At 42.9% G+C, this 26,840-nt stretch overlaps 2 protein-coding genes across 13 annotated transcripts in view; both read left to right on the top strand.

Moving 5' to 3' along the window:
• Positions 1-13,924, top strand: part of OSBPL5 (oxysterol binding protein like 5) — a 177,106-nt gene extending 163,182 nt beyond the window's left edge. For all 10 annotated transcript variants that reach the window (XM_062628120.1, XM_062628119.1, XM_062628128.1 and 7 more), the window contains exons 15-22: positions 894-991; positions 3,024-3,113; positions 5,925-6,061; positions 8,745-8,930; positions 9,469-9,607; positions 10,777-10,894; positions 11,489-11,591; positions 12,594-13,924. In XM_062628120.1, the coding sequence (XP_062484104.1) occupies positions 894-991; positions 3,024-3,113; positions 5,925-6,061; positions 8,745-8,930; positions 9,469-9,607; positions 10,777-10,894; positions 11,489-11,591; positions 12,594-12,729 (1,007 nt within the window). In that variant the 3' untranslated portion in view covers positions 12,730-13,924. The remainder of the gene's footprint in view (positions 1-893; positions 992-3,023; positions 3,114-5,924; positions 6,062-8,744; positions 8,931-9,468; positions 9,608-10,776; positions 10,895-11,488; positions 11,592-12,593) is intronic.
• A 2,202-nt stretch (positions 13,925-16,126) lies between these two features.
• LOC134168431 (tumor necrosis factor receptor superfamily member 6-like) lies at positions 16,127-26,709 on the top strand. Of its 3 annotated transcripts, none has more exons than XM_062628131.1 (11): positions 16,127-16,327; positions 17,601-17,697; positions 18,559-18,690; positions 18,874-18,985; positions 19,580-19,653; positions 20,353-20,448; positions 21,460-21,494; positions 21,592-21,627; positions 24,296-24,625; positions 25,103-25,151; positions 25,966-26,709. In XM_062628131.1, the coding sequence occupies exons 1-11, from the start codon at positions 16,295-16,297 to the stop codon at positions 26,259-26,261; spliced, it is 1,290 nt and encodes a 429-aa protein (XP_062484115.1). In that variant the 5' UTR covers positions 16,127-16,294; the 3' UTR covers positions 26,262-26,709. The 3 variants fall into 3 exon arrangements, with proteins under 3 accessions (XP_062484115.1, XP_062484113.1, XP_062484114.1); XM_062628129.1 differs by having other exon boundaries at positions 16,154-16,327; positions 24,296-24,601; XM_062628130.1 differs by lacking the exon at positions 21,592-21,627 and having other exon boundaries at positions 16,160-16,327.
• The last annotated feature ends 131 nt before the right edge of the window (positions 26,710-26,840 follow it).

Here is a 26,840-nt window from a genome sequence, read left to right as displayed (position 1 = left end):
TTGATAAAAAGGTTTTCTAATGTTAACACTGAAATGGTTTCATATATTTTTTTTTGCCTTTTGAGAGTAAAAGGAATTCCTGTCTTCTCTTCTGATTTATTTATTACTCTAATATTGATATTCCTCAGTGTATGAGCTGCCTCAGTCAGGATGAATTACCGTGCGGCTTTGCTCTGTTGAGCTGAGCATGCACTGAGACTAGGGAGTGGCTGTGATTCACTGCTGTAACTTTGCCTATCTCCTTAGGAAGTTAAGTGCTGATGGCATTTCAACCACAGTGACAAAATCACTCCCTGAGCACTTTGATCCAATTTCAGTTTTTGAGTAGTTTTTATTTTGGCATGTTAACCTCTAAATTAATATTTGTGGAGGCGCTAACTAACTGAAAACAGTGGCTTCTTTAAATCACTCCCTCTGTGAACTAGTCGTGTGCACAAATCTTTTTCTTGCCTTTTGTTTTGTACTGGAAATAACCGTTTGAGAAGATGGTAAGCGTATGTAAAAAGGAGTCCCCTACATGACTGCTAGTCTCCCAGATTCTTCTGAATCCCATTACAGCGCCTCCCTGCCCCATCCACCTTGTGGGAAGCAACTGGATCTGTTTAAACACTAGTATAATTGAAGTGGCTGGGCACAACTTTCCTTATTTTTGCTTTCCCACTTTCAGCTTACCACAGATGCATTATCAGCACCTGCGAGTCAAGCTACTTCCTAGCTGGTGTAATATATGGAGAATATGGACTTGGGGGAGGATTCTTCATGCTTATAGTAAAGAGACATTTCCTAGAAAAGTTGGTTTCTGTCTTTTCAGCATGTCAGTGAGAGCCACTGTGAGTTGAGAAAGCAGATTGCTTACATTAGAGCCTCTCTTACATCTCATTTTTCCCTGTCAGGACTTTTATATGGTACCATGACAATGGAGCTTGGAGGGAAAGTTACCATCGACTGTGAGAAAACTAACCACAGAGCAGAACTGGAATTCAAGCTAAAGGTAAGAGACATGCTGGCCCCAATTTTGAGTGCGTCTCAGGCTTGCCCGTGCACTCCAGGCAAGGTTTGATCATGCACATCACTTATGTACCAGCAATGTATGCATGCACCATGCGGTGGCGTACCAGATAGGAGGCATCATCCTGTGGTCAGTTTTGCCTAGCACAACTGATTAGAACCCAGGAAGCCCAAGTTTTACTTCTTCACTACCAGCCAGCTGACTACTGGCCAAACTCTGTTCTGAATGTTTGGCAATGACAGCGTGGCTTGTGTTTAGGAAGGTGCAATTACTTTTGCTTGCAAAATATGAACCATTTTGAGGAAACTTAGGATATGGCTCTTCAGTGTTGCTCTCCAATAGCCATAGCATACATACTCTTACCTTGCAGGTAATGAAATGTACCTTGCGTTTCTCAAGACTACAGCACCTTGCCTTGATGATGGGATAAAAACCCATTTTCAGGCAGTTAATTTTATGTGGCTATCACACTGACAAGCTACACTGTGATTGCCTTGTACTGACTTGATCAAGAAGCTGTTCCCTCCCCTAGAAAACCTAGTGACGTAAATCTATGGTATGCAGATAAAATGGAGATGTCTTTAAGCATTCCTTTAGTTCTATGTATTAAAATTTGGGAGGAAGAGTGATGACCTGTAACTTTTATTGTACAGTTAACTTGCTTTTTAAGGAGCATCAATTTCTTTTCTGTTCCAACAAATAATTCCTTGCCTGGGCATAAAATAAAAGACAGAAGAACTGAGAATGTTCAGGACTTGAAAGCTGCAGCCTTAGCCAACATAAATGTGAGAGATTACTGGAGTTAGGGGAGTGTTTTTCAGTCTTTTGTCTGTTTTCTGTGTTCTGCTGGGGTCAATAATAATTTTCTGGGTTTATTTGCCCTTACAAAATGAACTGTTGTCTCATGTACATTCCTTGACATTTGCATATACTTGTCTTTAAAGCCTGTTCTTCCCACAGACCTGATGTATTGTGTTGGGGCCAATGGAGTATTTTCCTGAGTTCAGTCAGTATCATCTCAAACCTACAAACACTTTAGGGCTTAAAATGCAGACCCTTCTTTTCTGGCTTAGTCCCAGCATGACCTAGAAAGGTCCCTGTTGGCTTAGTTATGTGCATGGCTTTGGATAGGTCTTAGCCACCTTTTTTAGTAGAATTGTGAGAAGTTAAAGGTAAACCTCATAACTTTGTTATTAATTTGGATATATACCCATTCTCAGCTGGATTAGATACCTTGATCCTTGAGAGACTCGTTATTTTTTTTTTCCATGGGTGTGTTAGGATATTTGGGTTTATATTGTTATTAAAAAAAAAAAAAAAGGTTCCTCTGCACAAACATTATTGGAAAGTAACTGCTAAAATGTCTGAAAAAATGTTGTGTGGTCTGAATGGAAGAGCTGGTCACTCTATCACTGCTGTTTCCTTTGCTTGGCAGGAGGAGGTGAGGGGAACTTTCTATTGTTCTGGGAATCTTTTCCCTGACTCTGGAAATACCCTTTTTGTTTTTTTGTTTGCTGCTGACAAAAGCTTCTTCACATTGGAACCTTCACACAGATGCAGCCATCAGCAGTGCCACACTGCTGTTGCTTTTCCATAAGCAGGAGATGTCACCAACTGCATTAGTGCTCACATTGCCTGCAAGTATAAGGGTGCAAACTGTAGTGCGATTGAGACAACGAGGAGGGCTTGGCCACATAACACTTATCCCGATGTCTAGCTGACAATAAATGTATCTGCAATGAAGGCAAGATCTTGCAGTGCTGAATGTTAATGCATCCAAAGGCTTATCTTTCTTCCTGCAGCTCCTACAGTGATTTTGAAATTGTAAACAAAAGGAGGAGGGTACAATGCTAGACAGTCAAAATCCATGTTAGGATTCCTTCTGCCTTTTAGCACAAATACTGGAAATCAAGCAGGTTGCACTTTCCTCCCCTCCTGCTGCATCACTGTGTTTGGCTTCCTTCTATTTGTCACTAGACTAATCATATTTTCTATTTCTGTTCTCCCCTGACAGCCCTTCTTCAGTGGCAGCGCAAGCATTAATCAAATCTCTGGGAAGATTAAATCAGGAGAAGAAGTGTTAGCAAGTCTCAATGGACACTGGGTAACATGCAATAATCAAAGTTGCTGGCAGTTCAAGTGTGTGTGGCAGCAGGGTGTGTGTGAGGGCTAGCAGCCCCTGGCAGGCTCCCTGCATGGGAGCTGCAGATGGCCAGTGTCCTACCTCTTCCTGACATCCCCAGGTACTGTGGGAGAGCAGAGCTTTCCAGCCACACCTCTCAAGCTCATTTATATTTTAAAAGTCCCACTTAGTAACACTTGCACTCCTAAAGCCTGGGCCAAAGCTGGGAATGGTTAGGAGGGTTTCCATCAGAGCCAGTGGCTCTGTATTAGGGTCTCAGACTCAGGACAAGCCCTGATGGCAGGAGACATAGTGTGTCTTGTGTGTGACTGTGAAAATCATTCCTTTTGCCTTGATGCATTCAATACTTTCACAGCTACAGCAGTATCAAGGAGGAATTTCACAGGGTTTTAAATGGATTATTTTCACACCAAGCCTTAATGATAGAAGAGAGTTATTCTTCTGTTCATGAGGTAAAGGACAGAGTGAGGGTCCATCTGTATGGGCAGTTCAGACCAGTCAGCAAAGCAGCTAACACCTTTGCACACCAAGCATCCACAAGTGAATCACTCAAAAACATCTTTAAGCTGAAATCCAGCATGATGAAGAATCTGGTCTAGAGTGTTGATTGGGAACTCCTGGTAACCCAGGCAAAAGCAGTGAGCCCTGGCTTTGGGCTGGACACTTCAGTATTTATCTCAGCTACATTTAGACATCTACATCTTCATTATAGTTGACCTGTGCTCCCTTTCCAGTCCATAGAAATTGCCACTTCTGAGACAAGATTTGTGTCATCCTAAAGGAGGTATTTAAAGTAGGTCAGGTGAAATGTGCCTGGATAAAGCCCTTTCTACAATGAGGTCCTAACCACAGTGTAGCCTTTGGTACTGAACTCCTCCCCAGAGATAATCTTTCTTTTTACATAAAAAGCTAATGACCATTTTGAAATTTGGAGATTTGCCCTTTCTAGGCATATACAAGGAGATTTGCTCCTTGTGCCTGGGTAGCTTTTCCATTCTGACCTCACTTTCCTGCAGGATAAGCCTTGGCAATTCTGAGTTATGGTGGACTGTTGGGTACCTTGTCTGTGGTGGGTCTTGTGGACACCACCCACAAGAGCATGTAATCCAGTGGCTCCCCTGGGGCACCGAGCCACAGGGCTGTGTGCTGCTCAACTTCCAGTCTGCTTTGTTTGGGTTTTATCAGCCTGAAAGTAATTTATTCCTCCCTTGTTCTTTGTGCTGATTGGTTGTGGTGCACAAAATTAGAATGATGTATAAAAGAAATTAAATGGCTTTGAAAGGATGGCTCCATAAGCTGCTGTCTGCAGTTGTATGCTGTGGATAAATAGCTGCTGTGCAGCAGCAGCGGTAGGGATGTTGTTTGTTTGTCTGCTTCTCCCCACTGAGAATATTGGTCTGGTGTCCTGAGCTCTGCAGGCTTTTCTCTGTCCAATCCAGTTTCCTGACAGCTGATCTGTGATCTGAGAGAAATTCCTGACAAAAACACTCATAGCTGAAAGGCTAATTCTCTGCCTCAGGACCTGAAAACCCACCTGAATAAAAAAGGGAAGCATATCCCAATGATTCTCAGCCCCAGGACCAAAGGAGCAGCTGAAGGCTTTTATGTATGCCCCTTAGAGATGCACACAGTGAAGTCTGGTAACGCCTGTCTGGTGCCTCCTATCCATAGCTGGGGTCTCTTGGGAACCTGAGATCTGTCCTGGAACTAGCACCTTAGGACATTGCAGAGGAAGTTCTGAGGAAGATTTTGAGGAGGGATGAGAGTCCCTTAGGTTTGAAGGAGTTTCACAGCTGAAGATGTAGGAAGTGGACTTCAAGACATGCATCAGGGACTGTGGCAGGGGAAGTAATACAGCAGCTGGGATGCAAAGAAATTAGGCAGCAACAGGTAAAGCCAACAGCCATGACATAAGTAAGGTTTGCATGATACTCATACCATGCCCAGGCAGCTGAATGGCACCAGTTGCACATGCTGTTTCAGCAGCTGTAATCACCTCTTTCATTCCACTCACAGTCAGCATTGTGCTGTTCACTATATGCTCTGTAAACTACTTGGTCTGGCTCTGGGGCATTTCTGCCTCTGAGAGCAAGGCTGGGAAGCAGCGTAGTTGAGCAGGGGCACAAAAATATTGTCTAGCCAACCTCACACCAGAAAAGTGCTGCTGAATAGTTGGTCACCAAATAAACTAGCAAGGAATAAGGACGAAAGACCACTGGTCATTTTGAAGTGCTAAATGAAATTCGGGAACAATAACAGAAAAACTTCACTAAACTGAAAATAAAAAAAAAGAAGAAAAAATAATGTGAAAGAGTATCTTGGCTTTAGCTCTCCTTTCTAGAGATGATGGTATTTCAGTAGGCTCTGTATGAAATTTCAGCATTGAGAAATAGAAGATAGACTAGAAAACGAGCTAGGGGGTCTTGTTCATATGTGCTGGCTGGTGCCTGGGAGGAACAGTGGGGAAAGAAGAGCATCTTAGGACTTCTTTGGGTACCCTTGTCTGGGGACAAGAATAACAGAAGGGACCAGGTCCCTTTCTAATTCTCTTCTGATTAATTCAGCTAGTGTTTACAGGAATGCCTTGCCTCATTCATTTTAGAAACTTTCAGGAAGTGTTCAGTGAGATTTAATGGGGTAGAGGAGGATAGAAGCCTTCTAAGCAAGCCGTTTCCCTGATCATCATCAGGAAGCAGCTTCCATTTGTCAGGATTATTTTCTGCTGTGTGTTTCTGATTGTCATTAACCTTTTCACTTAATTTTCCTTCTCAGGATGGGGAAGTGCATATAAATGAGTTGAAAAATGAGAATGTGGAAATGTTCTGGAACCCAACCAGTGAAGTACGAAGGCAGAGACTGAAGCGCCATATTGTGCTGTTTGAGGAGCAGACTGACTTTGAGTCAGAGAGGTAAGGAGCTCTAAGAACATCTTGCTGCTGCTTCTCTGCTGCAAGTGGGGCTCTGATCAGAAGGTTCCAGTTCCTCAGCACAGTCCTTGAAGGACAGAGATCTGCTTTGCCTGCACATATTACCCCATTTACTTCTTTTTCTCCAGTTTATTAACTCTGGGGTATTTCCATGAAGTATATCTCTGAAATAACCAAGGAGCTCGGCTGAGAAATAGTGGAGGCTACATTTTATCTTCTAAAATAACAAGCCTCCCTGGACTCCAGAGATCACAAACAGAATCTTTCTAACTGCTGGAACATTTTATGGAAGGGCAAAATGTCAGTCTGAGGTTGAATGTCTTGTTAAGGATTGTTTCAATCACAAGTTCCTAAATGAGATGCAGAAATCATGTGGAAAGCCCTGGCATGAGCAGTGCAGTAGTTTGAACTACATAACAGGATTTTATGAGCTGATGTAATTAAAAATATATTTAACACTGCCTCATAATCTCAGATGAGATCTCCAATGAAGTCTGCACCATTTTTTTTTAGGGTAATCTAGATTAACTATAAATATAGTCCTGGCACAATACTTAGGAAATGGAAGGAATGACTACATGATGCAGTGAGCATCCCCAGACCAATTCTTGAACAAGAACAGCTAGAGCAACTTCATATGGCACTGGCTTCAAACCAACTACTGCCATCTCACCAATATGGTTAGCGAGTTCCAGCTAACATCCCAAGCAGTTTGCTGCCTGGCTCTGCATTACATTGACCACTTCTCTGTGGGCATCTAATTTTGGTGTTGCATTAAATCACACTAAGAAGATTCCCCTTTTTATGGGTAAAGAAAGGGATTGCACGAAAATAAAAACACAGGAACATTCAGTTTGTTCTGGCCAGCAGTGGACATTATGGACAATAAAGTCTGTATTTGTAACTTATAGTCACGCAATTGCCACAGAGCAGAGCAGGCTGCAGCATGTGTCTATTAATCTTCTAAGAAGATTCTTTTAAAGGAGATGAGAAATCTTGGTCTTCTGTCCAGAGAATCTCCATTTCTCTATTCACCACAGTACTGCCAGAGCCAAATCCCTCTGCCACAGCAGATACCAGTCATGATACATGCATCCAGGGGAAGAAGGGAAATGGAAAATATCTAGGCACCCCTAACAGACATTCCATTGAGCTCCTTATTACGCTGACAGTTGTATGAATAAATTACCATCTAATCCAGGTTATGTTCCACCTGAATTGATTAGTCTGCCCCGAAGTGCTGAAAATCACCTATCATCTTCACAAGAGCTGAAGAGTCTCTGATGCTCATACCATTATGCAGCTCACCACAGAGAGTCTCCTTCTCTGACACACGCAGATCTTGAGGGAGTAATTTGCCCTTGTCAAATGATTTTGTGCATGTCCCTCTAAGGTTCTTAGGTTCTTCTTTACTCCACCTCATTCCTTAGGATTGTCTTTTTACACCATCACTGTATTTTTTCAGGCTGTTATTTTCACTCCTCCCTCCCCCACCCCCATCACTTTGACTTTAGACTGAGTTTCCTGCCTTTGTTTCTGGGAGAAAAGATCCATACACAGGAAAATGGGAGTGACTTGTCATAAAGGACAGGAAGGTGTTCCTCTGTCTTTAGGTAATTATCCAAGAGACTGCTTTTTTTTGGAAGTGTTGTGTTAACAAGTGATGACAGAAATATAATGAAAGCTTTGGTATGCTTTTGAAGTTAAGAGTTTCACAGCAAGCTCCAAATTAAATGGAATAATTTATTCATCTTCTAAATGGAGGACTGATGTTTTGTGGAGCTGGGAATACTGGAACAGCCTTGATGTCCAGTGCCTATTCTAACTGCTGAACCACTGGGTAATGTTTTGGGAGGGCTAGTTGCTAATCTCGGAAGTACTTCCAGTCTGAAATGAAGATTAGAATGCTCTGATTAGAGGAATTGTGGAGATGCCTATCACAACTCAGCTACAGTAAAAAAAAAGTGATTTTTTTTCTCTTGTAGAAACTAGATCCTCTCCTCTAGGCAGAGGCTTAGTGAGACACCATGTAAACAGATGGTGTATCTTTTGGCAGCTGAAGACAAGTGCTAGTGAAGGCCTGTGTTCCTGCTTGCAGTTTGTGAGCACATCTCCATTTGCAGACTGCATTAGCTTCCTACAGACCTGGCTGCTAACCCGGTACAGAAGTACAACATTGCATGTGCAGCTGCAAGCCGTGCACATGAATTTGTTTTCCAGTGCTTCTAAGCTTCAAATAAAAAGCCTATGTTTCAAGGGTAGATATTAATACAAAGCTTCAAATAAAAAGCCTATGTTTCAAGGGTAGATATTAATACAAAGTCTCCAAAACATTAATGATTGAAAGGGCAAGGAAGATCACAAACTCTCCATTATAGATCAGTCACTTCTGAATAGGCCACTGACCTCAATGAATTGGGTATAACTATCTTAGCACTGAAGATTTTAATGAACATGTAGGTGATGTTATCTAAGGGAAACTTCCCCTGTTCTTCATCAGATCATTGTATACAGCATTCAGTGTTGCCATTCTTATAACATTCCTTTAATTTATAGTTCCTCTGGAGTATCAATAGACCAGAAAAGCACCAACTCTAAGGGTTGAGCTGGAAGAATGCATTGTTGGTTTTAAGGTGTTTTAACATGATTCCCTGATTATTCCTAGGCTTTGGCAGCACGTTACCAGTGCAATAAACAAAGGTGATCAAAACAGGGCAACGCAAGAAAAATTCATGCTAGAAGAGGAGCAGAGGAATGCTGCCCGGGAGCGGAGAGAGAACGGCACAGAATGGAAGCCGCTGCTCTTCTGGCATGATGCCATGACTAATGAATGGCGCTACAAATACGAGGAGTGAGTGGTGGAGTGGGGGTTGTGAACAGGTCTCACTTCTTGAGCTCCCCAGGGGTGCATAGCAAGGTTACAGACCTGCAATTCCAGTCCTGTCGTTCCCCAAACTATGCCCTGGCTTGCTCTTTCTGAGTTCTATGTCACTATTAGGATACATATTCCTGGTACTAATTGGGAATAGCTGGAAATGAGGGCTTGGCAATGGAAAATCTGCTATGCCATTGGTAGAAATCCCTATTGCTGCAATCAAGCGTGAAATCATTTTGCAGAGATTTTCTGCACTGTACAGAGCTGACAACTGTCTTTCCTCCTCTGGCAAGAAGGATGAGGCCTCTGGAGACTGAACCTCCCTCATTTATTGCTAGGAACTGTGAATGTAAGGGGAAGTATCTGTTAGTCCTCACACTACATCTGTGGAAACTCTGGTTACTGTCAGAGATGGGTGCCTGCCCTGATAAATGCAGAGTTAGTGTATCGCTCATAACACACCTGGTATGGGATTCTTGCTTTTCTGATGTTTTTTTTCCTTTGGTCTCTGAAGTTTAAGACCTTGGGATCGTTTGAACGACATTGCCCAATTTGAGAAGAATGGAATACTTCAGACAATGGAAAGACAGTTATCGACAAGAATGTCAAATCACAAAACAACATGCATAAACAATCAAATTACACGGCACAAGGTAAAAAGCCTGGTTTAGGGAATAGAATATTCTTCACGATTGTTTAGATACACAGCCTTTTTCTGCAGTATTTTCATGTAAGCACAGCATAGGCTGAAAGGTTTAATTTGGGATAATATAGTTTATGACTCTAGATCTGCAATATTATACTATTGTTAACTCCAAATAATTACGATTCTTGGTTGATGTATCCTATCTGTTTTGGCATTTTTCTTCCACCCATGTTAGTGACAGTGACTCATACTGGGTTTACACATGACTGAGCTGAACTTCACTGTTCAGTGTTTCCAAAGCAGAAAACTTCCCATAGCAAGGGTGTGAGCAATGTTTTGGAGTACATAGCTGAGATCCTGCAACTTCATTTTTGGTCTTTGCTGTCTGCCTTTATCACTTTCTCTTAGATGAGACAAGAAACCTCTCTATATCCTTTCTCTTAAACAGGGATTAAACATTGCATTAATGAAAAATGAGTGTTCATTAAACATTGCATTAATCTTTGGAGTAATGTATGTCATTCATGAAACACTTCATAAATGCAGAACTGCATAGCCCATATTACACTGAAGAACTCTAATCTTACTGTGTACATAGTCTTATTTTATAATACCCTGAATCTGAATGTCTCTGAAACAATGGCGAAGTTGAGGTTCATAACTGCTTTACAGATCCTCCAGTGAAAAGTTTGAGTCAATGTGCTTGGGGTTGCCCATCTGAGAAGTAGGGAGAAGCTTTCCAAAGTGCATCAAGAAGTTGGGCATAAAAGTCCTGTGATATTTAAATACTTCAGGCACCTTCTGAAAAGTCTTTCTCAGGAATTTTTATTGCATATTTTTATTCTTTTTGTCCTTTCTGTTATGTACCTGGTTGGTAGATGTACAACTCAGAAAAAAAAACTATAAAGTTCATCGCTAGTATGTGTCAGTTAAAGCTACAGAAATAATTTGGATGGGATGTCATAGGGATGTTATCATTTCAGAAAATGCTTCTGTACAGGGCATAAAATACCTTTAAGTAGTTGCCATGAGTCCAACTACTAGGAGTTGCTGAGAAAGCAATCAAACTTTGCAATCTCACAGATATGTCCCAGCACCCCAAACTATGTTGTTTAAAACCAAACATTTCTTCAATTTGATGGTGACCCAGCCTCTTTTAATCCCCGTTTTATCCAGAGGTCTGGCAAAGACTGCAGACGCCGCAAAAGCAGCGACCAGCCGTCCAACCATAGCCAGAACACAGAGAGCAGCTGTTCGACACCAGAGTCTGTACAGGAGCTCTCAGATGATGATGGCAAGTATTTGGGTATCACTGGGTCAGGCTTTAATGTTGTTCCCTCAGAACCTCAATTCCTCAAGGACATTTCCTGACCCTGTTGATACCATGGGCCCAATAGCCCACATGCAAACACAGAAAATATTCTGCTCTTCGTACCTCCTGCTTCTCTTTCTGCCTTACCCTATCAATGCCAACAAGGGCTTCCCAGCTCCTGGCACAAATATGTTGGAAAGATACACTGACATTCCAGTCAACAGACAGGAAACAGGCTTAGTTTTTCATTCCCTTTTCTTAGCCTTTGTTGGGGGTGACCTTGAATGTTTCAGAGATGAAGGCAGGTGTGAGCACTTCATTCTCCTCCACTCAGCTAGGGAGCATGCTGCAAAAATTGTTTTCTGAGAGCTGAAGAAAAGCCCTTAGCAGTGCCATGGGACCTATTCCACTGACTTGGGTCTTCAGGGTAGAAGATTCTGTCCCATATCTCCTTCTCCCCGTGTTTAATTCTGAAAGTGTCCCTCCTGGCTCTGTCAGTTTGATCACAGCCAAACCATTTTCTGGGTGAACCAGAGCTGGTGATGCAAAGCAGTGTCCTTCAATGTTTTGCCACAGGGTTTGAAAGCCTGTGCGCTCAGTGTGGGAAAGAAATGAATCACCTGAAGGAAATTCATTCAGCCATCTTATCCCTACAGAGAGCCCAACAGGACATACACAGGTAACCAATTTATCAAATCAATGATCTTAATGAGCTAAAAACAGCTTGTGGCATTTAACTCCTCCACTGCCACATTATCAGCTGCAGGGGTGTTTCAGTAACCTGTTAACATACCATAATGGCAAACACATCCACTACTTGAAATAGTGAGGAACTCTCTTCCTCCTAAGGCTCTTTATGGGGCAGAAAGCATTCCTCAGCATGTTAAGCATCTCTTGGCACTCCCAACTGCAAAACAGCTGCAGAAGTTGGGAGGGGCTGGGCCAGGTCCTGGCTCTAAATAAATCTCTGCCAGGCAGGAAAGCATGGGGTCTCCCTTCTCATCAAGTATGTTATGAATTTGCTCCATTTGCTGCAGAGGTGCAGGTGTGCGGCCTGAAAACTGGGCTCCATGGGTGAAAAGCACTGAATTCCTGCTTTTTTGTATAAATGGCTAGTTGCTGTCTGAGGAAAGCAGTGAGGACACCTGCTTAACCTACTGCTGGCAAAGGGCTTTGCCCTTCAGACTCCTGTGGGGAGGGCAGGGAAGGTATTCAGTGTTACATCTGCTCCAGGGACCCCTGCTGATTCCCCTCTGCATGAGGATTATTACCCAGCCCTCCTGGGGCTTCACTGGAGTGGGATCACTTGAGGTCCGCTGTTTCTGAATGCCAGAGCCATCGGTGATATGTCTTTAGATTTCCTCTGCTGCTCTTGGGTGTGTCCAGGGCAAGTCCTTGTATTTGGAAAGTTAGGGCATAGGTTTGTGAGTGGGGCCCACATGAAGAGATTTCTTGGGGCTCATGCCCTTACATCTTCTCATGCCATCCAGCATGCTCTGCCTGATCCAGCAGGAGCCACAAGTACTTATCTTTCTGTCAAAAAGACATAAAGTCTGAGGGGTGCAGTCCTGTACCCATGAGGGTGTCTCTGAAATACAGGGATCCTTCCTGGAGTGGAAGCTCAGGTGTGGCTGCACACCTCCATCTGACACACAAATAAACATGCTGCTTTCTTTTCCAGAAACCTCAGTGCTCTGAACAAAAAGTCCTTCCACAAGAAAGTTTCTTCTGAAAGCTTCCTCCTAGACTCTTGCTGTTGGTTTCTCCTCTGCATCTTTCTTACGTGTCAACTATTCATTAATTATGTCTTCAAATAAAGTCACTACGTTTGGCAGCAATAATGATTACTGGCTGCAGGAGGGGAGTCACTCGTGCAAGAAGCCCAGTGAGGCACCAAAGCACTTTAGAACCAACGCGGCACAGATGGAAGAAGTTGAAAAACAAGGTTAAAAAGGGACCTAGGAACCTGCAAAACTTTGTTCCTGCAGATTATGTCATTTTTGCCTTTTACATGTACATCTTCAAGGACCTCTTAACCTGTATGGGCCTTAATGCTGAAGCCAAATGTAGCTTTAATTGTGCAATTTGTTTTCTATGTCTTGTCATTTTTTGATGCAATTAATAATTACCCAGCAGTATTGGTACCTTCAAAATGGTAAACACTGCAGCATTTTGGAAAGGTCAGGCCAGCTGGGGTCATAGCTGTTTGAGTGAGAGAGTGCAGCTGGGGAGCTGTAAAGAACCCATGTCTATGGTGCCTGTCCGGCTGCCTTTGATTATGGGAGGGAGCACACTGGGTCCAAAACAATCCACCCCCAGGATATTAAGTCATGATCTGTTTTGTCAGCACACACAGAATGGGACCTCAGAATGTTTTTTGTTTTCCACTCCACAGAAACTGTAAATATGCACAATTTCCTAGAGCCATTCCTCTTTAGGAAATGGGAAGTCTTTGATGAAAGCTCCTTGTTTGTTTACAGAGCTGACTGATGTCCCAGATGAGGCCCATCAAGTGTAGCATCAGACACGCCTGTTCATAAAACCTGGTCACTTATTGTTACTATTTGCTATCTGGCTGTTTTATAATATCACACACTAGCATTGTAGAGAAGAATCCACTACCCCAGGGTAGGTGAGAAGGATAGGAATGATGTAGATGTATGTGTGTTTGGTCTTAGGCACATTTATTGTCAAAGGTCAGGAAGGAGGAAAGGTTTTGCCACTGCATTCTTCAACTCTGTTAATAGTCTTCCTATTTTACACCATTTTTTAAAGATTTGCAATATTTTCTGTAGACTGTGGACAATACTAAGCCTCTCTTTTCTGGCCTGAAGTAGTTCCAAGTGGTAAGTACTGCTATATATACAGCCTTAAAATACTTAGTGGTGGTGCCAGTCTGGGCTATCTTTCAATGTAAATGTTTCCAAATTTTTAAGTACATTCCTTGTCATATTCCCCAGTTAGGGGAACCCTGTGCTTGATATGTTGAAATAAAACTACACACAACTTTCAGTGGCTGTCTCTGTGACAAATTATTTGTGTGTTTGAACTCAGGTTTGTGTTTTATAGTGTTTTACAAGTAAACATCCTTTAGGCCATGCTTTTCTAGAGGAAAAGCTACAGGAAAAGGTCTTCAAGAATCTCAGACATAGGCCCTAAGTTAGAACAGCATTAGCATTTTGACATCCTCTGGCTCATATTAGCCATGTCTTCTGATTGTAACAACTTCCTCAAAATAGAAAGATAAGTGGTTGCCTTGATTTTTCTTGTTGTACGTGTAAATGTACAGACTTGTTGGGATTAGAAAACCTTTTATATTAAGGAAGTAAATTGATACTAGAGAACAGATAGTTCCATGGAAAGAACCCCATCCCTCTGACATAAACAGATGGGATAAGAACTGCTATCCAGAAACTGACATTCAAGAGATAAATAACAAATAATAACAGGCGAGAGTGACTTTGCTATTAGCAAAAGTCTCCAGAAAGCCAAAGAATTCTTCATCCCTGAGGAATCATCCTTACAGAACGTCAGAGTTCTCAATCCTTGTCAAATGTCTGTTTGAAGGACATCATCCCAGTCACTCCTTGCTGAGGAAGTCTGACCCTTGCCACACATGGTCTAGCCATCTGTGAGAGGGGGTCCCCCAGCCTCTGCCTGTGAAGGAATGTCCAGCCACTAGTAACACCTGTGTGGCTACGCAGGGTCCAGTAGGCAATATGGAAGCGTTTGCTCCTAATGCTGTGCAAACACCTCTGCTACTTTCCTGCCTAAATCTCCTTTTGAATGCTTCAGCAGGTCACATGTCTCTGGCTGTCAGCACAGCCTTCCTCATCACACAGCCCCCTTCTGGACCATGTATTGCAGTTACTGCTTGGAGTCTTGTCTCTGCCACGCGGACATTTACATCTCTTGGGTGCAAATGTATTCTGGGTTTGAGAAAGTTACTAAAAATTAAAAATAGATCCCTAAACCCACCTGAACCAAAGAGAAGCAGTGCTTAAGAGGAGGCCTTCAGGAACTTTGCCTTCACTGCAAAGTGAATGCCTGAAATTCTTTGGATCAATTCCATTTTACCAAGCTACACGCCCATAGGGATTTCACTGTGACTTGTTACTGTAGTTAAATAAAACAAATGCTGTTACCATGAGAGGAGCAGTTCAATGAAAGAAACTATTAACCTACATAAACTAATTATGCATCAGTAGAGAAGGAGTTTCCTGTATTTACTGCTGCTACCGCAGGGAATTAAAAATAATCCAGAAAGGAACAATCTATAAATCCTTGTGCTATTAATTTTAATCCAATTTCAACATCTGGAGGTGAATGTTCCTACATGCCAGTTATGTGCACATGAAGGATGAAAGGTATTCTTGAGGAAAATCATGGTCAGAAATGTCATTTCTCTGTTGAAAAGCTGAGAACCCTTTCAGGGCTTTAGAAGCCCAGTTTGTGCACATTTGGAAAAATTCTCCTTCCACTCTTGCACCTCCTTTTCACAATCCATGGGCAGCCAGCCCAGCAGCAACATGTGAGCTTTGGGTGGGGAGACACGAATTGGACCATTTCATAATGTGGTTTCCTCCTGCTCTTAATACGTGTAAAATGTGGTACTGGGTTTTGCATCTCCTAAGGCATGACATGGGGCTCCTTGACCCCTGTGGGTGGGTAGTGTGCTGTTGGGACACACATTCCCATTTGGCTTTAGTCTGAGAACAATGCTGTTATTGATAATGTTTTATGTGTTTGCAGACGTTTTAGTTGTTGCTCAGTAGTGCTTACCCTGATCAAGGGCTTTTCAGTCTCATGCTCTGCCAGTGAGGAGGGACACAAGAACGCGGGAGGAAGCAGAGTCAGGACACATGACCCAAACTAGCCAAAGAGATATTCCATACCACAGCACATCATGCCCAGTATATAAACTGGGGGCAGTTACCCAGAAGGCCCAGATCACTGCTCAAGTCAGGCTGGGTATCAGTCAGCGGGTGGTGAGCAATTGTGTTGTGTGTCACTTGTGTTTGTTTTTTTTTCCTTTACCTTTTTAGTTTTATATTCTCTCCCCTTGGTATTTCCCCTATCATTATTATTATTGGTGGTGGTGGTAGTAGTTCTGTATTACACTTTAGTTACTGGACTGTCCTTATCTCAACCCGTGGGTTTCATTCTTAAGATTCTCTTACCTATCCGGAAGGGCTTAAACCACGACATAGCCCTCTTCTGCCCTCAGGAGGGCTCTTGCGGAGGGCTCTGAGGCCCGGTGGCAGAGGGCGGGGCCGGTTCGCTCTCCGCGACGGCGGCTATAAAGCGGCTCGGGACGGACTTGTGGTCGTGCTGAGTGCGGGGCGGAGCGCAGCGCGGCGCTGGAGTGAGGCAGGTGTGGCTATGGCAGCCGGAGGGACTGTGGGCCTGCTGCTGGTGAGTGCTGGGGCCGTGCTGCTTCGCGCCGGGCCTGGGAAGGCGGGAGCATCTGTGGTCGGGTTCGCTGTTTGCGAGGAGGGGCTCGTCCTCCACTTGCTCACCGCCAGTAAACCTGGTACCTGGCCGCAGCCAGTGGAGTAACGTGGAGGAGCCTCCCGGGGTTTTCTGCCCTTCTCTTCCTCAAAGGAACTTAGTTACTTGCCTTAACTCTCTCTTTTTCCTGTTGCCTGTAGTTTCGGGAATCCTGAGTTAAAAACCGCTTCCTTGAATTTAGGGCGAGGAAGCGCAGCTGCTGCGGGTGTAAAGCCAGCCCCGGACCGCGGGGTGCAGGACCACCTGCGCACCACGGGGTGGGGGCAAGTCTCACCTGTCCCCGCGCTGTCTTTCGGAAAAAAAAAGAAAGTTACAAGCCAGGAGTGAGCTCTTCAATAGCCCTACACGTAGTCTGCTTGGGAAATTGGTGGTTTTCTCAACTCTGCGATTGTGGAAAAGACTTTTCGTGCCGCGGGGAGAGAGTTGAAAGAGCCGAGTCGGGGAGCGGGGACTCTCGGTTTCAGCTTAGAAATTGGCCGCCGATGGCAATTAACTGAGGGAGGTTCCGCCGCCGTCGCTTCCCCTCCTCCTGCCCGCTTCGCCCTTTTTCTGAGCGATGTGTAGTGGTGGCCCGGAGCCCACGGCACCTGAGCGAGCCCCGCGCTGATCGCCTCGCACCTGGGTGTCGGAGAGGGTCGGGCGGCCGCGGGGCTCTTAATACCGGAATAAAATTAAAATGTAACGAGTTCCTAACGTTCATGTGGCCACAGTAAGTTATTTTTGTTGGTGACTCAACTGCGTGCCTTCTTCTGAAGATTACAGTGCTAGTGAGAAATGTTGGATGAGGTTTGTGGGGCGTTTCCTCCATTTTGCTGGAGGAAGACAACCGCTGATCCTTCTGGATTAACAAAGTGCGAGGAGGGAGAAATTAATCCCTAGCGCAAGGTCTCGGCCTCTGAAGTTCAATTGCAGTGAATTGGTAAAAATAGTTTAAAACCAAGGCGGGGATACGGGGCAACGATTGCCTGAACCCTGCCAGCCACAACCGTAACCCCAGTTTTGTGATTGTAATTATCGCTGAGAGAGGCACACTTAGCAGAAATTAGTTTGGGTTTCCTTTGTGGCTTTCTCATGAACTTCTGAGTGTGTTTTCATTGAAGTCTTCACAGGAACCCTGAGATGGTTATCGTGTCCTGGGAGGATGAATCACTCCAGCACTTGCTCGTTTCCACTGTAGGTTTCACTGCTAGTAATGCCTGGAGCCCGAGGAGCAGAGCATTGTGGAGACGGGGAGTACTTAGCCGAAGATCACTGCTGTGTATTTTGTTCAGCAGGTAAGACCTCTAGCAGTTGTAGCTGATACTGGGCATGCTTTTTTACCCTGTGGAGGTGACTCTGTTACTGTTGGTTTTACATTGAATGTGGTGAACATGTAAGTCTGATCGGAGCTGTGGCAACTTGGTGCTGTTAAGGCAGGGCTCTGTTTTGAAGCCCCTTGTGCAATATAGGTGATGACTGGAAAACGTGCCTTAGCAGTGAGCCAGGAGACCTCTGCATGCTGCTGCCAAGGATGAAGTGTTCAAAGTCGGGTTTTTCTGTGGCATGTTTTGTTTGTTGGATTTTGTTCATTTTTGGTGGTGTTGGATTTTGTGGGGTTTATTTTTTTTTGGTTGTTTCTTTTGGTTGTGTTTTTTTTTTTCTTAAAGAAAGGGTCCTTGTAGAATTCTGATGTTTCTGTATCTGCAGGTAAAACTTTGGTTTGCCTTTCCTCCCCCCTCCTTGCCCAATGTGTGCAGAGTTCACAAGCCTTGCGCCAAGAAGCACACTGCCCGTAATGTACTGGGGGGGGGGGCTATCACGTGTATTTAGAGATCCTTCAGACAAAGGAGAAGAGAGGGTGTTACAGGCAATTCTCCATGTGCTCCTTCAGGGAGGATGAGACTGGCTTTGCATCATCCTAGTCCCTCCATGTGTCCTGGTGGAGGCCTGGCTGGATGCCTCGTTTGCCGCAACTCCCTGAGCAGCAAATGTGCCTCCTGACCCTGCTGTGCTGTATGCTTCACATGGCACACTGCTCGCTTGTGAGGAGGAGGTTTAACTTTCATAAAAAATGGCTTTGTGTTGTAACATCCTGTTGCAGTCATTTGCCTATGAAATGATCCCTTGAGATCGCTGCCGATTCTCCTCTTCCACAGGTACTTACGTTGCTCAGCACTGCAGAGCTCCGCATTCGAGAGGAATATGTGTCCCTTGCACTGAAGGAGTAGGTTATACCACCCATGAGAACGGCTTGGAAGAATGCTTGTCATGCAGACAGTGCAAAGATGGTACCAAAATCAACTTTGAAGCCTTAACCCTTCCCCCCTTTTTAATGTGGGAAGCCTGGTCCTATGGCTTTTTGCACTTCCAGCCATTGAGAATATTGAACTTATAAATTGTCTTTATGGCACGGGTATAATTTTTACACAGTTGTACAGTCACTACTTTTGTAACTTGTATTTTATTTTTAGATCAGACAATTTTGAGACCGTGTACTCCAACACATGATACTGAATGCCAGTGCAAACAAGGGTATTTCTGCCCTGCCGAGGGCTGTGAAATATGTCATAAATGCAGTACAATGTAAGTTTAATGAATAAAAGTGACTGATTTCCTTCTAGGGAATGTTTACAGTTGTAGCCAAAACTGTGCCAATACCGAAGCCATGTTATTAGGCAGTAAATAATGGCTCTGAAGCCAATAGCATTATTCATGCGTTTAAATTTTAGATGTCAAAATATGTGAGGTTGAGACCTAGAAAGGTACAGATTTTGGTATTGTGGTGCTTGTTGCTTATAGCTGTAATCTTACACTTTTCATGTTTTCAGATTATTGCTGTTCCATGTACACAATTGAATGAGCTTTGTATCAGCCAGTCAAAAATTTCAGGAGGTAGAGCCACCTGTTGAAGGAAACTAATTGTGCATGAATAACGCATCTACTTTGTGTGGTTTTTCCGTGCCCCTTAGAGGCTAAGACACATGAGCTTTATCTGGTTTTCTTCTATTTAATCTTGCAGTTTTATATTGGGTTGCTGAAGATGCACTTCTAACAGAGTTATCTGTTTAGACATGTTTTCTTTGTGTCTCTAAGATCTGCCCAAAAAAGATTTGCCTGGGCAGAGCTGCATATTGCTGTGGAAATATAGATACAACCCTGTGTTGCCATCCACTTCAGGTGTCCGGAAGGAAAAAAATTTGTGCAGACTTGCAATGCTACTATGGACCTAGGATGTGGCTTACCTGATCAAGGTCTGGTACACAAATACCACTTGGCTTGGTTTGTTGGTTTGCTGGCTTCAGGCTAATGACACCAGAACAGCCTGTAAAACAGTGGCTGTATTACTGTGACATATTTAAGAGCTTCTGTATTTTGATTTGGGAATTACTTGCCAAAGACGAGTTCTCAAAGAGGTGGGAGTGGCAAACAGTCTTAAACCTTACTCTATGAAAAGCTACATCTATTGCCAGGGTTTTCAGAGCCACAGTAGTGACACTGTGGAAAGTAATGGGTAGTGGAAAGATTTCTTTGTTTTCTATATCTGAGAAGCTGCATATGGAGTGGCTTTCCCTCCTGCTGGTGGATAGCTTCTACCAGACTAAAGAAGGAACTGAGTATCAACACTACAGCACCTGAAGCTTGCTGTCATCTTTCATGTACATATTTCCCCCCTTGTCTTAAATGTCTCATCAGAAAGCCTCATAGAAGCTGTATCACAGCTCTGTACAAAGTCCCCTGTTACCTTTGGAATAATGATATGTGATGTACCTGTGTGTTCTGGGAAGCTCAGGCCCAGTGCTTTTTCCAGTATGAGCTAGCTGAGTCATTGTTCTAGTGCTGAGCTTGGTCTGCTCTTCAGGACAGTAGGGAGGATTTGGGCTTCAGAGTATCTGGTTTGGAGACTACTTCAGTACTGATATTTATTTTTTTTATTCATTTTTCTATTGCAGGAAGCACAGTTCATATTTGGATTCCTATTGTGATAAGTTTGTTTGCTCTTGGGTTTTTGCTCTTCTGTCTACATAGACAGCTAAAGTGTAATAAAGGTAACTGCTTGATTACTATCTACAAGCTTTCCAGAACTAGGCAAAGTGTGCACTAAGGCTGTCCCAGGTTTTTGTGTTAAATTATATTGGACCAACTTAAGCTCTAGTTCATTTTGTATGCAATTTAATTAACTCTCATACAATGGTGACTAGCTTTGCTCAGTAAATGAAGTACATGAACTTTAACTGAGTTTCCTTACTTTGCTGACAGATGCTTTTGCTTCAAAGCCAGATCAGCATAGCATCCTTAAAAGGACTTTTCCTATCTACTTACACTGTGTTGGCAAAGAGGAATTAAAATCTGGGCACAAGCTCAGATGTATGGGGCAAAAAGTAAAAACTAATTAGATTATTAACCACTTTGATTCTCTGTGTTTGTGGAGATTTATTTTTTTTCTACAAATTTTTGCCCTTTCATCATTTGAGCATCTTAACATGAACATTAGGCTGATAAAGTCATGTGTGAATTATTTTTTTTTTTAGTGGAAGTGGAGATATTTTCCTGAGAAACTTCTTTTCACTACTGCATATTAAAATGGTTTTGTAACTAGTTTAGTTAGAATAATGTGGAAAATTATTCTGAATTTTGAATGGTAACTTATTCAAATTATGTTTTACTGTTGGTATTAAAGTACAGACAATTTCTGCCTTCTCTTGTAGTATTGCAATAGCCCACAACAATGCTAAGAAGCATAAGTTGGAGGTGGGAGAAGTGGGGAGGTGCAGGAATGGAAGTGTGGCTTAAAAGCCAAACTGCATCATGTGGTCTGTATTTAGCCAAGTGGGATGCTTTATTCCCTGTATGAAGGCATGGTGTTTGTGCTGTTGATGGAAGCTAAGGGTAGTACTCATGAAGTACATGATAGATGAGGAAAACTACGTGGCTTGTATTGGAGCTTTTTTGTGTTTGTTACAGATGTGTCTAGTGCACAGAAATCTTGTGTGAATTCAACTATGGTTAAGTTGCTGCAATTCCTAAAAGTTTCTTAGACACTTTTCTTGTTTTTCCAGCTGCTTCACCTGATAAAGATGCAGAGAAAGGTCTGGTAAGTATGTGATGGAGCCAAGCATTTCACCTCAGTTTTGTGCAGCTTAATTGTACCTGATCCACTGCTCTTTTTTTTTTTTTTTGTCTCAATGTAGACCTCTGATAGGATGCATTCCTGGATGCAACAAGCTGTGAGTCATACAGGGCCAGAAGTTAGCAAGGGCCTGATGAGTTCATTAGCTGCATGTGCCCACTGCAGTTCACCTTTACAGTACTTCCCTTGGAAACATTCTAGAGCCCGTGTGCAGGAAATTTTGAAACTGGAAAAAAAATAGGTTAAGTGCAAGCTTTCACTTTAAACTGTCTCCAACTGACACCGTGATCCAGTTTAGTTCTTTGCTGCTTCATGTGTATATGCCCCAGGCAACATCAGCTATCACTTGCCTGTGTGGTGTTCTAGCTTCCCTTGCATTTTTGACTACAAAGTTGTTTGTTCATAAGGTTGACTTCTCTTGATCCAGGGAAGTGACTGAGTCTTTCTGCCTTTGGGCTTACGGTATAAGCTGCAGACCAGGACCTGGCAGTCTGACTTCTTGGTCCTATGGAGTCCCGCAGGGACAAGGGGCTGAGGGTTCTGAGCATACCAGCTGTTCAGAATTACATCCCTGGAAAGGGTTTACCAAGCTAATGCTGGCTGCTGGTATATGTTTTACTTGAAAGCCAAGTTCACCCTGGCTTCCTGCAGGCAGACACTATTTCAGAACCTTACTGTTTCAGACTAAAGATTATTTTTAGTCTAGCACTTCGCAAGATAAATACATTACTAGCTTGTGTTTAGCTAGTCTATTCAGAAGCTACACTCCCAACATTACAGTAAGGCAAAAATGAGCTCAGTCTTCACTAGTATACTTAATGATGTGTAACACCAAGCTGCAAAACAAGCATTTGTCCTGATGAGGATCTATAGAAAAGCATCCAAATTCCTCTGGTAGCATATGTATAGCACCTTCTCCTGTTGCCTTTCTTGTCCCCTCTACAATACATGCACTATTTACTTCATGTGTGAGCTCTTGTCCAATCTTACTAGTTAGACATTTCAAATAATTAAGTTCTGCTTAATTATATCAAAAATACTTGAAGACTGGGGAAATGGAACTGAAAGATAAGTTAAAAACATCACTTTAAAGTCTTACTTTTAAGGTCTATAAGTGACTCAAATACATGAATCACCAATAGCTTTTTGTTGTGTTGTCTCTTCCCCCACGACCTGGCCTGATCTGCAGTACTTCATGTATTTGTAGAAGCTGATGAAGAAATGTGACAGAAAACCTGGTAAAAATGCTGCAGCCTAGGAATAGGCAACTCTAACACCTCTTTAATCTGAATAAAAAAAATGGTAGTAGAGTAATACGGTCACAAGTTGACGTATGGTGATGCTTAGCTCTGATACAAGAGTTGTCACAGACTTGAATTGCAATGCCTGCCCACTTGGAGTGTTCATGTTACTATAACCATAAGCTTATTTGCCAAGGAGAGTTACACTGATGCAATCTGCGGAACAGGTGTGGCACCAACACACTGTCCTTCCCTAAGTACCATTGAATTTATACTGTTGTTTAAAAACAAACCAACCAAACCTACTGCTAATACTTTATTTCATTCTAAAATGGAGCAGCAGCTATTAGTCAGCCATGCTGTGTGCCTTCAGTTGCTCAGTTACCTATTTAAGAACTATATAAATAGGATCAACTTGTTTAACCTGTTTGCACCCTTACACAAAGTGGATTCAATGATGATGATGTGCAACTACATGAGTGATGCATGGGGTGGTTCCCCTCACATCCCTGCTTATGTCTGTTGGCCACATGGTGGTGTTGCACATGGGTCACTGACCTCCTGCAAACAGAAATCACACTGGCTTATGCTCCTGTGGAACTGTACCTTAAGCACAAGTCCATTGGAACAACAGTTGCTTGTTACGCTCATTTTCTACATTATAAAAAAAAAGTATAGCTTTCCAGTCTTAGCACTAGGTGATGTGATAGTTAGATAGTATTCTGCTTTGTACTTGTGCTGTTCTTAATGAGTTGGAGTTATACTCCCTGTCATATGCTTGTTTAATGTATCAACAGTGCTAAAAATAATGCAGCTCTCCTCACTTGCATCCCTCTTTGTCCCGTCACAAATGCACTGATATCTCCTTTCAACTGATTCTAGTTTGAGAATGTGCAGAAAAACTAATCCAGCCAAAAAAGCCCAAGCTAGCGCATTTACATGAAGCTGATGGGGTGTTACCAGCTTGACAAAAGCTCTGTGAGCATCAGCGTTGATACAGTGGTAGGCTTGAGGGTCCTGTTGTTGTTAAGTCAGCTCAGGTGTGGCAAGGCAATTTAATTTTTTCCTGCCTCAGGAAGGGTGCATGCTTTCCACACCTATGAGAGGAGAAAGCAGCAACAGACGTCAATGAAAACACTAAGAAAAGTTTCCCGTGAGCCTTACTCTGCAGTCTAGTGGTAGCAGAACAGTCAGCAAAGTGGAGAGTTGAGGCTTGGAAACCATTTGAAGTCCATGTCTATCAAGGCCGTAACTTTTGCATGTTTGTAACTTTGCCAAATCAGCAGCTCTCCTATTATTTCTCTGACATCTGGCGACCTCAGGTATTCTGTTTTCTTCCTACAGACTGTCCTTGAAGGCTTACCTATGAAATGTATCATAAAATTCTAGCATTGTTTGGGTTGGAAGGGATCTTATAGATCATCTAGTTCTAAACCCCTGCATGGGCAGGGACACCATCCACTAGAGCATGTTGCTCAAAGTCCCATCCAGCCTGGCCTTGAAATATGTTCTTATTCTTTGTAGGAGCCTGAGGGCAGTACTGAAAGCCTTATTTTACCAGAAGTGGAGGCACCTGCAAACAACACAATCAACCCAGAGGATGAGAACCCTGACAGCCCAGAAGACCAAGTGCAAACCAGTGTTAACCTGGAAGTGAAAAACACATCACCAGAGGAAAATAGTGTTGTACTCTCTGAGAGGGGCACCAGTCTGTGTGGCATGAAATGCCAGGTAGAAAGTTGCTGGAGGAGGATTGCTGAGTTCTCACTACCAGCAAAAACTGGGCAGAATCCTGCTTTTCATCAGAATGTCCCATCTAAAGGCCCAAGAGTTAGGGTGCCAGCAAATCGTATGGTAAGTGTGTGTGGGAAGCGATCACTGTATTTTCTCTGATAGGTGTAGAATCTTACTTGAGTTCTTAATTATTCCATGAGTCATGGATGTTGTTTACAGGCAGAATGATATGGAAGAGAAAGCTTTGCCTTAAGGATGTAACAGAAAGTATGGGAAGTGATACCTTGGGAAAGTAAACTTCAATCCCCCACTTATCCTGCTCTGCCTCTCTCATCTCCTTGATCAATATTTATACAGAAGGTATTCTTCTGCAGTAGCAGCAAATGTGTTGCCTTGTTGCTTCCCTTTGGAGCTAGTAGCATGGCTGTTTCAGGCTGCAGTTTTCTTTATTCAAATACTTTCAGCTGTGCTGTGACATCTGCTCCCTTCCCCCTTATTGGTGTGTGTGCTGTGGAAGTAAGCTATCAAATGGCTCAGGAACAGTCGTGAGTGACGTGGTCTGATATGTTGGAGTAATGGTCCAACTTTGCATTGCAGATACGAGAACCACAGTGTCAAATAATTGTTAAAGATCTCTCTCAAAATGGTGAGTATTCCTTAAATTGGCAGGTTTTAGAATTTGTTTGTTTTCCTGTTAACTGTAGTCTACTTCAGGAATAGTGTAGGGAGGCCAACGAATATTGCTTAAAGCTATAAGGCTTTCGGTTTATTGTAAAATATGATGAAACAGGATTATTACTACATTTGAGAGGGGTTGTAATACCTGTGGTGAATTGTTCTACTTTATAAAGCATGGCTTTTCTGCACAGGAGTATAGTGCAGTCATGCTTTTAAGAATAAGAAAGGTACAAAATTTCTCTGTGTTAAAAAAGTCTGCATTGCAGCAGTGTACTCTGCCTTAATGAGTGAGGCGTAGGTCAGAGCAGGACATCTTTCTGTCAAATGTCTGCTTACATGAAAGACTACATTGAATCCCCATACATTTACCTCTACCCAGCAAGTTGGTGTGCTGGATCTCCAAGCAATGGGTTTTGCTTATGCTGGTCTTTGCATGGCAAATCTAACATAGTGAAGGGGTTAAAGCCTACTGCTGAGTAGCCCTATTATGCTTAAATGAAGATGTGCAGGACAATGAAAGCTGCCTCAAAACTATACTGAATGGTGTCTTAAGAAACTACTTTTGCAGTATGTAGATTGATACTTTTAGCTTCTTTCAAGACCACTCAGTAGGAAACCTACTTGTCCCACAGCTTCTTAGGTGCCAAACCTGGCCTTGCTGCTGCTGTTTGGTCTGTGCATATGTTGGCTGAAAATTAATGGGAAAGCAGGTACATTAGCTATGAAAAAAAGTCTGTATTTTAAACCCTAAGCTGATGTGTGTTGTGTGTTTTTTCTTTCAGAACTGAGTGATAGCTTTTTGGTCTTTATAAAAGAAGTACCACAGAAAAAATGGAAGCAGTTTATGAGAAAACATCTGGAGGAAAATTCTATTAATAAAACTGTTCATAACTTTCCTAATGATATAGAAGAGCAATCTTATCAGATGCTTCTTCTCTGGAAAAACTCACTGGGGGAGAAACAGTCCATTATTAAGCTACTGGATGAGTTAAGGCAAGTAGATAACAGGGCTTATCATAATGTATTGAACACTTTAAAAAGTAAGAATATTATAAGTAAGTTAGAAGCTACAGATTAATATTTGCAGCTAACTTGGATAATGTTCTTCTGTACATATATATGTCTACAAACTTCCTTTAAATGAGGACATCAACAAACCACTAGGAAAAGCAGTGGCATGGACTTGATAACCTCCTCACCTTCACATAGGGAACTGGAAGTGATTTAACATTGTCGGTGTTCGCACAGGCTCTGGTTGAGATGTTCACTAAGGTCTTTTGAGTTGTATTGTATTAAACTCAGGCGCCAGATGCCAGCTTGGGAGTGAGGAGCCTCCGCTCATGTTTTTTCCCTTTGTGTGAGGCAGATCCATGGTTTTTTTGAGACCAGCCAGTGGGAGCAAAGAAGCTGCCACTGTTTTTGAGAAGATTGCCATGCTTTGTTTCCGGAACAATTGTGTTTTGCTTTGTACTGGCATGTAACTGTTACGTTTGAAGCACAGCAATAAAAGCCTGGCTGAGCCAGAAGCTGGGGTTTTCTTGGACCTTCTTCTCTGCGGGTGGGAAGTGTAGCGGGGGGAGCCCGGCTGTGGTAAACTCCCGCGACGCCACGGCCACTCCAGAGGAGAGCACAACCCCACGACGACAGCCCAATGGCC

The sequence above is a fragment of the Pezoporus occidentalis genome, unplaced genomic scaffold, assembly GCF_034315485.1.
Source record: "Pezoporus occidentalis ecotype Australia unplaced genomic scaffold, CSIRO_AGI_Poc_V1 ctg31, whole genome shotgun sequence".
NCBI classification, from domain to species: Eukaryota; Metazoa; Chordata; class Aves; order Psittaciformes; family Psittacidae; genus Pezoporus; species Pezoporus occidentalis.
Note: the sequence above shows the minus strand (reverse complement) of the source record. Positions and strands in the feature narration are given on the sequence as shown.

Coding starts and splice junctions, on each gene's coding strand:
- LOC134168431 (XM_062628131.1), top strand. CDS start 16,295: ATGGCAGCCGGAGGGACTGTGGGCCTGCTGCTG. Junction 18,986..19,579: donor TGTCATAAATGCAGTACAAT/GTAAGTTTAATG, acceptor CATCCACTTCAG/GTGTCCGGAAGGAAAAAAAT. Junction 20,449..21,459: donor ACAGCTAAAGTGTAATAAAG/GTAACTGCTTGA, acceptor TTGTTTTTCCAG/CTGCTTCACCTGATAAAGAT.